Raw genomic sequence first — 14010 nt, 5'->3', positions numbered from 1 at the left:
AACCGACCCTCTGACTGCTTGGAATCGTATCATAGAGTCGTGTAAACATACCAGTGACCTTCGTTCCCTTCCCATAATTGTTCACAGATTTTTCATAGCTCACTAACACGACATCACTCACATCGGTACTGTAAAGGGTTGTTCAATGCCGGAGGTTATTAAGGGGTTAATGGATACATTACTGTTTCCATCAATACTCTCCCTTTCACATGGGATAAAAAAAAAAAAAAAAAAAAAAAAGAATGAGTGCTAAATGTACGTTTAACTTTAATCAGGAAGACCTTACCAATTCATATTCCTTCACTTTATTTTATGCAGTTTTCCGACTATTTTATTTTGTTTGGAAAAAGTACTGTATACACCACTCACTCCACACATATTTGTAATAATATAAGTAGTGATGAGTTCACCAATACAAGTGATGTACTGAGCTGGTAGGTAATATTCCGTATCATTTTGGCCATCCAGGAAGTGTTATCTGACTTGTATGCCTACTGTGTCATTACACTTGTAAATGTTCACTAATTTATATATATATTTCAGATTCAGGTATAGTACTGTATTGATTGCAGTATTGTACAGTATACAGTACTCTCTCCAAACACAGTTGTAATACCATAAGTGGTGATGACAGTGTTCACCAATATATTTAAGGTACTGAGTGGGTAGGTTTTTGATTATTCGGCAAATCCAATATCTCGGCATCATCCCGGTCCCATAGATGCCGAATAATGGGACTTTTACTGTACCTCTTCAATCTAACATTTCTTCTCATGCTTGTTTTCCCCCTCCCCCACTCTACCTAACTCGCATACACTCTCCTGGTCAGTATTTCTTTTTCTATTCTCTATATGGTCAAAATAAAAATTAACAAAAAATTCCCCATTGTAACAACTCTCATCACTCCCTTCTCTTCCTACTCATGCCAAAATCCCTCTCAGCCCTTCTTTTATCACTTATCTCCACCCTCCCTCCTATATTCATAAAAACTCCATCTAACAAACTAATCCAACACATACTATGGTTCATTTGTGAACCTGGCATAGATATATTCTTTTTGTTGAATTCTCCCATAGCTCAATGTCAATATATGACATTACTACAGCCTTGAATCACTGTCACAGCACTTCTTTGTGACTAACACCATATCCTAGTATGTATATTTTGTTACCGTATATGTCAGCATTCAAGATGGAGATAAGGTAATTTTATCCTTAATAATAGCAGAAAATTCTTACAAGGAACTTAGCAAATAAGGGACTGAATAAAGGCTGTTAGAGATTGAGAAGCATCAGCTGCCACCATTAGGTGACCAGGCCTAACACATGCAATTATGTTGGGAACCTTCATAAATGAATAAACAAACAAAACATACAGCCTCTATTAAACATTTCACTCATTAACTTAAACTGCTCCGACATACAATTGCTTTCAAAATGAGTTAATGCTTTTCAGTTATAAACAACCTACTGTACCACAAAAAACTTCAGACAAAGTCCTAACATGACTTCCCACTACTGTACTTCAATGCACTAACTGGGATCCAGATATATGAAAAGGAACAGAAGAGTAAGTTTATTGAATGTGGTAGGGAAGGTACATGGAAGAATAATTATAGACAAAGTAAGAGAGATATCAGAAGTCCTTGTGAGTGATGAACTGGGTGGCTTTAGGAGTGGCAGAGGATGTGTGGATCAAGTATTTGCAGTGAGACAGATAGCAGAGAAGGCTTGTGAGAAGGACCATAAGGTATTTATGGCATTCATGGATCTGTAAAAAGCATACAACAAAGTAGACAGAGAGGGAATGTGGAAAGTTTTGCACACGTATGGTGTAGATGGTAAGCTGCTAGGTGCCGTCAAGAGTTTTTACAATGGTAGCGAAGCATGTGTAAGGGTTAATGGGCATCTATGTGCGTGGTTCATGATCGGTGTGGGCGTGCAACAAGGTTGTGTGATGTCCCCATGGTTGTTCAATGTATATATGGATGGGGTGATGAGAGAAGTGAAAACATGAATAATGGAGAGAGGGATGGCACTGGTAATGAATGGAATATCTTAAATTTGTTGTATGCTGATGATGCAGTACTGCTTGCAAGTACGGGACAGGAACTTGGTAGACTAGTGCAGAGTTTTACTGATGACTGAGCGTGCCTTGAGAGTAAATGTAGAGAAGAGTAAAGTGATGGTTACTGAGAGAGAAGGGGACTCCCAGTGTGATATCACAGCAAATGGAGAGAGACTGGCATTGGTGTGAGAGTTCAACTACTTGGGTACAGTGACAGAAAAAGAGAGGAAAATGTCCAAAAGAAGTTGAAAGCAGAGTGACACACGGAAGAAAAGTAGCTGGTGCAATGAAGGCTTGATAAGAAACAGAGGCTTGAGTGTTGCAGCTGCACAAGGCTTCTATGAGGAAGTGTTAGTGCCAACTCTAACATATGGGTGTGAGACTATGGGGTGGCATGAAAAAGAAGAGTCAAGAGTAAGAGCAGTGGAGATGGGACTGGAGGAATGTATGTGGAGTACAGAGGGTGGATAGGACACAAAATAGTGTGATTCGTGAAAGGTGTGGAGTGAGGAAGCCATTGGACACCAGAATCGAAGAGAGTGTCCTGAGATGGTATGGTCATGTGGAAAGAATGGATACCAGTAGAGTGGTGAAACAGGTATACCTGAGCAAATTTGAAGGAGGGAGGAGGCAAGGTAGGCCATGGAGAAGGCGGAGAGATATGGTGGATGAGTGTCTGAGGAAGAGAGGTCTGGAAGTCGGTGAGGCTAGGGAACTGACAAGATATCAAGCTGGCTGGATGAATGTTGTGAGGAGAAATGCATGATCAGGGATTTTGGTACCCTTAGCGAGCATGGCAGCGTCCGGATTGACTCAAACGGATACGTTTGTGTGAAGCTGCAGAATGTGGTGAATGTTTTTTGGTGTATCCGGTAGAGCTGGGATTCCTAGGGCTTGAATGATGAGTGAATGGATGTGTGGCCTATTTGAAATGGGCAAGTTTGTGCTGTCTGGACATTGTTACTCCTCACCCTGCCCTTGGGTGGGAAAGGAGGTCCGGATGATGATGATGATGATGATGATGATGATGATGATGATGAACAGAAGAATAGGAAAAAATGGCAAGAATCATACCACTCATTTTCAACGGTCACAAAACCCTGAGAAATCCGATTACTGCTCTCTCATCATTGGAGACATATGGGATAGAAGAAAGACAAACTGGGCACATTCTTTTAAGTGAGTCTATGGTTTCATTTCCCATCATTAATGCTCCAGTAGGTACAATACAGCTTGCACTTTCACAGCCAGATAAAATAACAGTACAGTATCATAATATCAACTTCATGTCCCTGGAATCCAAAACATCCACAGTGGCTACCGGTACTGATTCATCAACATGTCTTACAAATAAAAACTGTTGTACACTGATTCCAGCCAATATATCTTGAACCACCAATAACTCTTCTCTACACTTACCATTCCCCACACCTTTGACCGCTACAATTTCCCCGACCGAAATAAAACATCTGGTGTCTGCCTATATATAATTCTTAGGGACACCAATACCACAAGGAGGGTTACTGAGTTTATAAGCCACTCACTATTTTGGATTTCCCTTAGTTTAACAAAACCTAACAGAGCTAGCCAAAATATATTACAGTACTCAAGTGTACCAACTGCAGCAAAACGGCTGATATCCCAGAACCACCTCCTCTCCATACCAGTACAGAGAACCCTCAATGACCCACCTGCTACTAGCACAGGACCCCGTTGTGCTGGGTTTGCTGCGACTGTTGCGTTTAGAGGACAGCGGTGACTTTTTGGCTCCGTGTGTTCGCTTCCAGCTCCCTATGGCAAACAGGAAAGAAGGTAAAACTATATTAATTAAAGTCAGTGGTAGGTGGAGATGCCCACCATCCACTCACTTCATGTAATGCTACCTCCACATGAACCTACAATGATCAATAACCTAGTCTCCTGTACACCGAAAAACTATTTATTACACATGGGTGCTTAACTATAGCATTTACCCTGAGGTAAGGGGAGAGAGAATACTGCTCCCATAATTCCTTGTTGCTGAGTAGGTGAGGGGAGTGAGGTACATGAAGCCTCTTACCCTCTAAAATCTGCAAAACTGTTCTCTGACCTGGGTCCTACACTTGTGTTGCATATTTAGTCAATTTCAATTTTATATATATTCTGAGTATACACTCATTAAACAAATTCAGATCCTATTCCATTCACTTACACAATACAAAGTATTGGGTGGGTGGCTACTACTGTCGCAGGAGGTACTACCATGGAAGAACGTGGGGAACACAACCACACTCAACAACACAGTCCAAGTCCAGGCTGGGAATTCTACTTAAACATAATTCCCATACACAGCTCATCCTCTTGGGGGTTTGCCTCCTTCATTTTGCATGCATCTCACTACATGGAAGAACCCTGCTCTGACCCTGGTGTAGCACTGTTTGCTACAGGAAGGTGGCTGCTTCCTTGTGGCCAATGGGTCTGTTCAGCCATGAAGACTGGGATAAAGCAGCAACAACTGCTGCCCTAATAATCTATGTTCACTTACTCTCCTATGTAGTTCCTCAAGTCATCCTCATTTTTATACCTACAAAACTCTTGCCAGACTCAGTTCTTTGACACTATGCTTAACCTACAGACAATGTGCATGGCTAATTTGTTACATGAAACCTACCCCCCCCCCCCCCCAAAAAAAAAAAAAAAAATCTCCTGGTACTTCAAAACAGAAGCTAAGAAACACAAAGGTATATGATGTTGTCAACACTGACCAATGAAAGTATCATACATCGTCACTCTTCGTTTAAGCCCATGAAGGCTACTTGTACTTTATTCACTTAGTTGTACGTACTGTATTGTTTCACTGTATCCCGAGACCAAAATCCAATCTAGTCTACTCACTGCAACCCAACTATCATTAAAACCTAAAAACAAATACGATTTAACCAAACAAAATCATAACTTTAGTCTCTTGAGATGTAGTTTTCATATTAACAAAGCTAAACAAAATTATTTTTAAATCAAACCTAGGGAGGAACAGCAGCCATATTTTTAAAAATTACCCTAATTATAATGTTAAAAATCCTCTGGAGATAGCAAGAATTATAAAGATGTCCCTGGGATGAAAGATTTAAATTAACCTAACCTAAAATAACAACCAAATCTTATCAAACCTCACATGGTACCTAACAATGTCATGATAACCATACTCCCCCCCCCCCAAAAAAAAAAATAAAGTGTTGCACGACTTGAAATAATAAAACCAAACAATAACTAACCACACCTGACACACAATTCGTGTAAAGCTAAACGTGGCAAACCATACCTGGTACCTGAATTATATAAACCTAACTATGACCTAACCTCTTCACCTGCCTTCAGCATACCTGCAGTCTGTCTGCTGTCCTTGGACTGGGCAGCGTTCCTCTTGGGTGGTACGTTTGCAGCAGCAGAAGCAGCAGTGGCCTGATCTTGTGGAGCCCGGCGACTCTCCCGCAGTCGCCGGAATGTGTCGGCCAGGAACGCCACACCCTGGGATGATGGCGACGATGGCACCGACTGCGACTGCAGGGTGAAAAGGAGCCAGGTATGAGGTAATATTCAACAGTTCCCTCATTTTAACTCAGCAGAGATTCTCATCCTTTGGCAACTTATTTCCTGCAGCTCAATAGCTGAGTAAGACAATACTATGGTTCAACATCCTTCCAACAGTACTTCATAACTCCATATTCTAGTGTTAATCTTGTTACAACTAGACATTCATGATGGAGAGAACCTAACTTTACTCCTAGTGAAAGTGTGCAGAGAACAAGTGGCACAGAAGACTTTGTAACACAACTTCCTCTGTGATTTATTTGGCGACAATAGCATTGACTGTGACTGGTATGAAGTTGTTCATTTATTTATTTATTTATTTATTTTCCGAGGGGGGGGGAGTTGGGGGGAGGGTAGTCAAATGGTGGGTGACAGAGTGACTTGGAGGCGTTTTGTCTGCGGCCACCCTTTGCGGGATTAGGGCGTCGGGCTATAGATAGATAGATTTTTTTTTAGAACAGAGGAGGATGAGTGTACGTGAATGAGGTGGTGGGGGGGAGAGGGAGCGGGAGGCCAAGGATGAGATGGAGGGATGGAGTGAAGTACCTGTATATGAGAGAGGGGGGTGTTAGCTGGGAGCAGGGCAGTGAAATGGTTGGGGACAGGGCAACGTGGAGGCGATCCATTTGTGGCCACCCCTTACGGAATTATGGCGTCTGGCAACAGATAGAGATAGATAGAGAGGCAGATAGACAGACAGATAGATGTAGATAGGTACGAGGGAAAAACAAATGAATAAAAATAATAATAATAATCCTTCTTACTTGTTGGGGAGGTGGTTCATTTGCAACAGCAGGGTTATTAATACTGTAATTCCAACAGCATTGGTCTGAATTTTGTCTAGTTGTTTTAGTGCAACCTTTCCACATCCATTTCACAAAGGTGAGCAATATTCCAGCTGAGAGAGCACATGACTTGTAAATTACAGCCAATTGCGCGTCAGTGAAGAAGTTACGGACTCTGTACAATAATTCAAGTTTCTTTGACGAGGTTTTAGCAAGTGCTCTAACATGAGAGCTCCAGCTGAAAGTATTGTAAAGTGAAACACAAAGAATTTCAATACTTCTAAAGATATGAATATTAGTAGCACTGAAGGTAACACTGGAATCAGGCAATATCTGTTCATTATGAAATTGTATATATTGGGTTTTCCTAGCATTAAATGAGACAATGTAACTTTGTCTCCATTCAGTGATCTTAGATAAGTCTTGATTTGTGAAAACTGCTGTACTGGGCTGTGAACTAGAGATATAAAACTTTGTGAATGGGTGTTTTGTGTGAATGAACTGTGATGTGAAGATACAGCAGAAGTACTCCACATGGCATCCAAGGCTCTGAATGCTGCTTCCTCAGACACTTGCTTTGCAATGATGGCACTGAAAGACTGTTTGGTAACAAGGGGAGCTGAGTATAAGCCGGTATTCTAGATGACATGAGAGGCTTTGCAACCGTTTCTTCTACAGTCTCTTTTACATATTACATAATTTTATCCTCTTGTACATTACTGCTCTTGGATGACTGCCCTTTCCTCCTTTCCTTCCTCTTCTGTCTTTCTTACCTTCTTCCTTTTCTCATCCTTCTGTCTAAGGTGACTGTACACTAAGTGACAAGCCAAATGGTTTCCTGTACACCAGGAACCCAATTACTATGCTGGACCAGGAAACCATTTTCTATGCTGGGTAGTAACTATCTGCGGTAGGTGGGGGCATTCACCATCCACTCACTCAATGTAATGCTGCTTTGGGTGTCTGCCCTTTCCTCCATTCCTTCCTTCCTCTTCTGTCTGTCTTTCCTTCATTTTTTCCTCTTCTGCCTATGGGTGACTTTACACTCCCTCTTCTGTCTTTCTTTCCTTCATTCCTTTCTCTTCCTTCTGCCTACGGGTGACTACACTGAGTGGCAAGCCAAATGGTTTCCTGTACTAGGAAACCATTTACTATGCTGGGTGGTAACCATATTACCAGATTATGGAACCTGGTAGTTTGGTGAGTAATTACATGTGTTCCAATTGGGTTGAAATGGGAGAAATGGAGTTCCCCCGAGCTAAGCCCTGTATTGGACTATATAGCCCCGCTAGGGTTACAGGAGGGAGCTACCCCTCCCGGCATGGCAGCCCGGGTGAGGCTCGAACTTGCAATCCCCCGATCCCAAGTTCAGCACGCTACCACTGTGCTACCGCGCCCCCCATCCAATTGGGTTGAGCCTGAGTAGGTTTATATCCAAGGGGTGGTTGGGGTTTATTGCTCACGTACTGCCACTCGGAGATGAGTGAGGCTGATCACTCTCATCTTTAATGTCAGGACCAACTTGCCTAGCCCCAGGTTCCTATGCTCCTCTATGGGGCGACATGGGATCGGAAGATGGATGGATGGATGGTGGTAACCATACAATCAAACTATGGTGCCTGGTGGTTTAGTGGGAAATTAAGTTGCCCCAGCCAGATTGAGCCTGTGTAGGTTTATATCCAAGGGATAGTTGGGGTTTATTGCTCACATAATGCCACTCAGGGATCAGTGAGGCTGGTCACTCTCATCTTAAATGTCAGGACGAACTTGCCTTGCCCCGGGCTCCTACACTCCTCATGGGGCAACACAGGATTAGATGATGTATGTATGTACATTATTGAGGCAAACTATGTCAGTACTAAAATAATGCCCAAATAAAAAAAATATAAAGTTGTTGTCAAGATACAAATTGCTTTGAAAAAGATGCTATGAAGCCTACAATGCCATCTACAACATGTTCAATTAGTTACAAAATCAAATCTGATATAAAAGTCATTGAGTCACACAGTATCATGGGAAAGTATCAAGTACAAGAGCCAAAAGAAAAGGTTGAGAATATAAAACATTGTGGGGTACTGGGGAAGTATTGATATGAAATGAGTAGTTCCCCAACAACTTAAAAGATCAGCGAGCGAGTCCACAGCAGGCTAAAAATTGTCTGGCATTTAGTGGTCGTGGGGTTGGGAGGGCTAGATTGAAGGGGTCGAGTGCCAACCTTTATACGAGCATGCACCTGTTAATGTGGCTATGCTGTTGAAACTGCTGTAGTACCTTTAGACTGGCTTTTACCATCTGTATGGGTATGCATGTATGACATGGGTATTGGATATTGATGATTGTATGCCACTGCAATTAACTGTGTTCCTCTCATACCTCCAAGAACTGACATTTCCAGAAGATGGTTAAGCACACAAAATCAATTTTACTTTAACTTCATGGTTAATAAGCAAGTAAAAGATGTGTCTATCAAAAACTTAATTAGTAAAATCAAGTGATGAATATCTGCACTGGAGAATATGAAGAGGTAGTTTAAAAATGCAAGAAAAGAGAAGTGATGTAATAAATTGTAACAGAAGGAGAACAAACAGAAAACCAGAAAACCGTGGATATAATTGTGCAAACAGGGAGAAAAGTAGAATGAACGTGTAGTTTTGGAAATTACTGCAAGGAGATTGGCTGCAGCAGTGTTGTGGAGATTCTTGGACTGACAGGTGAGAATGGTGTTAGGGACAATTTTTTCAGACTAAAATGGCATGGGTGACTACTACAATTTGGCAATTCACAGAGATATAGTTGGTGTTCATTTATAAGTATTCATAAAGTTATTCATTTTTCTGTAAGTCCCCCCCCCCAACCATGTGGTAAAAGCATGTTTCACTATAACCTTGCCAGCACATGTCCTTGACCAAGTGAGAACTTACTGTATATATTCACATTTAACCAACACAAGAAAATGCTCATGAAGATGTGTCACCAGATTCATCTATACATGAAGCCAATGAACTGCAGGTTGAAGCTGCCATTCTGCAGTTCGCTATCTGCCTTGAGTAGAATTGGGATTAAGTTGAGAGACAGATGTAAAGCTGGAAGCAGAGCTGCCCAGCTACACTGGTGCCACTGTATGAAACCTTCCCTCTGCAGCACCACACAAGAGAACAGCAGTTCCAATGACAGAGTTGCTACAATCAAGTAAGCAAAAGATCTACAGACCCTACTGTACAGGCATGAATGAACTCTAGGAATAGGCAACAGACATAATTATGAGTAGTAACATCATACCATTAAAGCACCTTCATCTGAATGGGACTCAAACCCACCCTGCCACACACACACACACACATACACCCCAGCCAACCATAGTGCCAGAAGAACTTAAATTCACTCCCACCCACCCTGGAATAAGTTGATATGTGTGTTGGAAAGGAAAACTGTTATAACTGAAGGACAGCACATCTTCTGGACCTGTAGTGGCAAGGTATATTTCAGCATTACGCAGGTGAATGTGCTTTAATATTTAAGGTCTGATGTTACAACAACTTGCTGTTTATATATACCAAGAAATACAAGATGGATCAGTTCAAAATGCAACCAGGCAGACAAACTGACCTGGCCCTGATGGTCCAGTCGGCCAGGGGAGAGAGGGTTACTTCCTAGGCTACCTCCCCCTCCACCCCCTCCGCCTCCCCCTCCCCCGTCGCTGAGTCGCAGTCTGTTGCGCAGCGGGTATGATTTCAGGATACCACCACCCCCCGGGGACTTGTCTGTGTCTGTTGGCCAGAGACAATATACAGAAGGTGCTACAGTGATGAATATTATGCAAAAACATTATCACTGACAGAAGAGGGAAAAAGTACAGTTATTAAAGCTATTATTGCTGATTTAAACAGCATTTAAAAAAATGACAGATGCACATACTAAAGGCTATCAAAGCTGACTACTGAAAAAATTATCACTAGTGAAGGAAAAAACAGAAAAGGTACTGTATTCAAATCAAAAGACTAAAGCCTATAAAAAACTAGAAAAAATATAGAAGTGCTATATCTTCCCTCTCTCACACACACACACACACACAAAGAAAAGCAAGCTACATACAAGTTGCCTCCAAAACAACGAAAAATATGGTTATACCATACATGAATCTAACTTGCAAACAAATAAGCACATCCTAAAAAAAAAATAATAATAATAATAATAATTAACCTCATCAACCAGACAATGTATTTAATGTTAAATCTAACCCCTCTAGCTGGAAAATCTCTTAATCATAATGAGTCTAAACATAAATTATAAAATACTGTACTGTACTGTACATTACCACTGCCTAATACTGTACAGACAAAATGTAAGAAAATACCTACAACTACAGAAAATTACCATATAATCGTGCAAACATCTACAACTACAAATTATGGCCATATAATTACAACCACACTCATCAACATCTAGCATCAATTAACCAAATCCTTGAAACATATAAATTCACTACTATACAACTAAGTACAGTACTTTACAACAAAAAATTTCGATCACCACAATAATCTGAACCTCAATTTCCCAATCCTAAAATATGGTGTTTGGATTGCGAAATACAGTACATTTAAGTTTTTGAAGACCTCAACCATGCAGTCATTTGCAAGACTTTTTTCACCCACTAATAGCAATTATACTTTCTTATGACAACTTGGCCTAAAATTGTCATCTCCCCATCTTGAAAGATAAGTTGTAACAAGAAATCACCACTATAATATGATGTGTCATGAGGAAGTGTAATGAAATGGATGCAGAGCTATAGTTTCTGCTTATTCTACCACCGAGCTAAGAAAAATACACTACATGATGATGAAAATCTAGACCAAGTTAGAACAAAAGTACCTATATAGCAATGATACTGGGCAACATTTAGCTCCAGCATCACTGATATGCCACCAACAAACTGGTTGTGCAAGTTTTATTTTTAATGGCCATAAAGCCTTTACTGTTGTCAATCCTTATCTACAGCCTTGGGTTTGAATTTGGAGTTTTCCTTTTCCTACGCTACCAGCCATCCAAAGCTAAACAGAAAAAAACTCCATGCATGGATGAACAGAAAGTTTTCTTTCTAGGCCATCAGCCATCCAAGGCTAAACAGGAAAAAAGAAACTCAAGTATGGATAGCTATGAACGACACTGGTCACGGTTTATGAAAAACCAACGCTTAATTCACATGTACAACAAACTCAGCAGTAATTATGTCTTACCTCAACTGCATTATACAGACAATTTTACCCATTTAGTACAGTATACACATTCAGTATAAACACAGTAAGTTTTCGTTGCAAACTGCCCAGTTAAAGGTCTGTCATTATTTATCCCTTTACTACCATGTTGTATCACCTTCATTCTTGCTACAACTGAGCTATTTTTATTCAGTGCAGGAGACTATTAAACCCAGAGTGGTTGCATATAATGTTCAGTAACCCTCTCGCTATCTGGTGGCATTCCTCAAGCTGAATTGTATGACAGCAAAAATAAACAATACAGTCACTGCTCACATAACACACAATCAGAGAGAGTGAAACTAGTCATAACATGTCCCCCCCCCCTTTTTTTAAGTCCAAGAAATGGTCAAAACTCTATTTTGACAAATATTACAGGGGTGGAGAAATTGACCATTTCTTTAAAAAAGTACTACACTCCTATGATAGTGAAAAACACGGCCTGAGGCCAAAAATTATGGAATATTTAGTCATTACACGAGAACACTGGTCAAAACACAGTAAAAAACAGACCAAACGCGGGCAAATTTGGTCATAGCGCGCATTGCATCTGCCCATGACATGCATGTCGCGTGTCTGCGCAGGGTGTCATCACAGTCTACTCAGCATTACTGGGCCACTCCAGTCAACCCTCTCCCCGCTCTGCCTCCACACGTGCTGTGTTAACTTTGCTCTTTTTATTGGCCACCTGACCCAGCCTAACCATGCCGACCCATCGTGAGTCAGCAAGACAGTGGAAGGGTTTGACCCAGGAGCAGAAGTTTGATGTGATCAAGCGGAAGGAGAGAGAACGTAACTGTGCCATCACCAAAACGTACCACGTCAACGAGTCAACTATTTGTCTGACCAGTGCTTGTTATGATGGAAAGGTACCTGGTCATGTACTGCAACCGACGGGAGAGGGAAGGAGTTCCAATCAACTCTATAAATGTACGAAGGACTCTGTGGAACTGGCAAGGCCAAAGGACCATGCTGAGGACCCATAGGAGTCCTGCCCTGCCTTGGAACCCCACTCCCCCTCCCCTCAGGAAGCCCACAAACTCTTCAATTCAAGGTGAGGAATCCTCCAGTGTTTGTACTTACTGAAGTCATTTTTAGATAGGTAAATGTCCTGGAAAAAATCCTGGAAAATTGCCCCAAAAGGTGAAGCTGGGGCTGGCTTGGGTACCGTGAAACCCTTTAACATGTATACGTATGGCTGTATAACGTGGAATTTTCATAAAGTGGGACCTACCAGGAACAATATTTGCATGTTTATGTGAACAGTGACTGTACTACAAATGAAATCCATTGGCTTAATGGATTAAGTTCACAATAAATCACTGAAGGAATGGTTATCAAAGTTCCAAAGCCACATACAAAGCTGGTTTATAAGTTCTCTTGGTGTAGGACAGGGATGCCTTCATGTGGTGGCATTGATATAATCAGGGTGCTCAACTGCTTGGTTACACAAACATCCCTCAACTACTTCCTCATCCCCCACAAGGAGACAGCAAACTGTGCGAGATCAGGTTAAGCTTGCAGTCCACTGAGTTCACGATGCACATGACCTGGGGCTATAACTGCTACTACTACTAGAACTGCCTAAATTACAGTACCTATGATGTGGTATCTGCATTTTAAAAGATTTCCCTGACCTATATTGGGGACTGTCTGTTCTGTACTGTATATGGTGAGACTCAACAATACCTGGTTGATTTGTCACCCACTCTACTCCTCCATCTTGTCTCTACACCACCACCACACCTCAGTACTGTCTATCACTAAATCTCACTTATTAACATACAGAATCTCCACATACTAGCATTACAGGAAGTCTTTAATGTTGGCACTGAGTAACCCCAGTCCATCTACGATACTATGCCCATATATGAATGGTACAGGAAGTCTTTGTTTTATGCAGTGTTTTCCACCCTACCACTAAGTTTTCAACACAACTGGTTTATGAACTAAGGGGCACTGGCAAATCAGCACTATAGGCGGCAGCGTGTGTGTGACAATTTTTCTGTAACTGACCGAGGACTGAGCCCCTTCAACGACGCATTTTTCACCTAATTTTCAGTGCACTCAGATGACTATTTAGCTCTAGTGAGACTTTCTGAACTGGAGGGAAGAGAGACAGCCATCATTAAACCCTTAACTGAGTTCCTTCCTAAGCTGAATAAAGTTACCCATTGGTGGCTGGAATAAATAAATACATTACTGGATTCAAGAGGGTTAAAAAAAAAAAAAACAGAACTTTTTGTAGTATGCTAATCTGTCCCATGCTGCACTACACTATCTTGTCTCTCCACTGCCACATTCTCTCAGTACAGTATCAATTATTTCATCTAATG

The 14010-nt window shown here is 41.3% G+C and overlaps 1 protein-coding gene across 1 annotated transcript in view; it reads right to left on the bottom strand.

Moving 5' to 3' along the window:
* The window catches only part of ctrip (E3 ubiquitin-protein ligase ctrip), a 171111-nt gene that overhangs the window by 108893 nt on the left and 48208 nt on the right, over positions 1 to 14010 (bottom strand). The window contains exons 5-7 of the mRNA XM_080273171.1: positions 10026 to 10186; positions 5427 to 5604; positions 3759 to 3858 (exon numbers count right to left, since the gene is read on the bottom strand). Of these exons, the coding sequence (XP_080129297.1) occupies positions 3759 to 3858; positions 5427 to 5604; positions 10026 to 10186 (439 nt within the window). The remainder of the gene's footprint in view (positions 1 to 3758; positions 3859 to 5426; positions 5605 to 10025; positions 10187 to 14010) is intronic.

This window comes from Coenobita brevimanus, chromosome 53, assembly GCF_032717465.1.
Source record: "Coenobita brevimanus isolate Jiangsu-jjx chromosome 53, ASM3271746v2, whole genome shotgun sequence".
NCBI classification, from domain to species: Eukaryota; Metazoa; Arthropoda; class Malacostraca; order Decapoda; family Coenobitidae; genus Coenobita; species Coenobita brevimanus.
The sequence above is the reverse complement of the archived record's forward strand: the minus strand, read 5'-3'. Positions and strand labels throughout refer to the sequence as shown.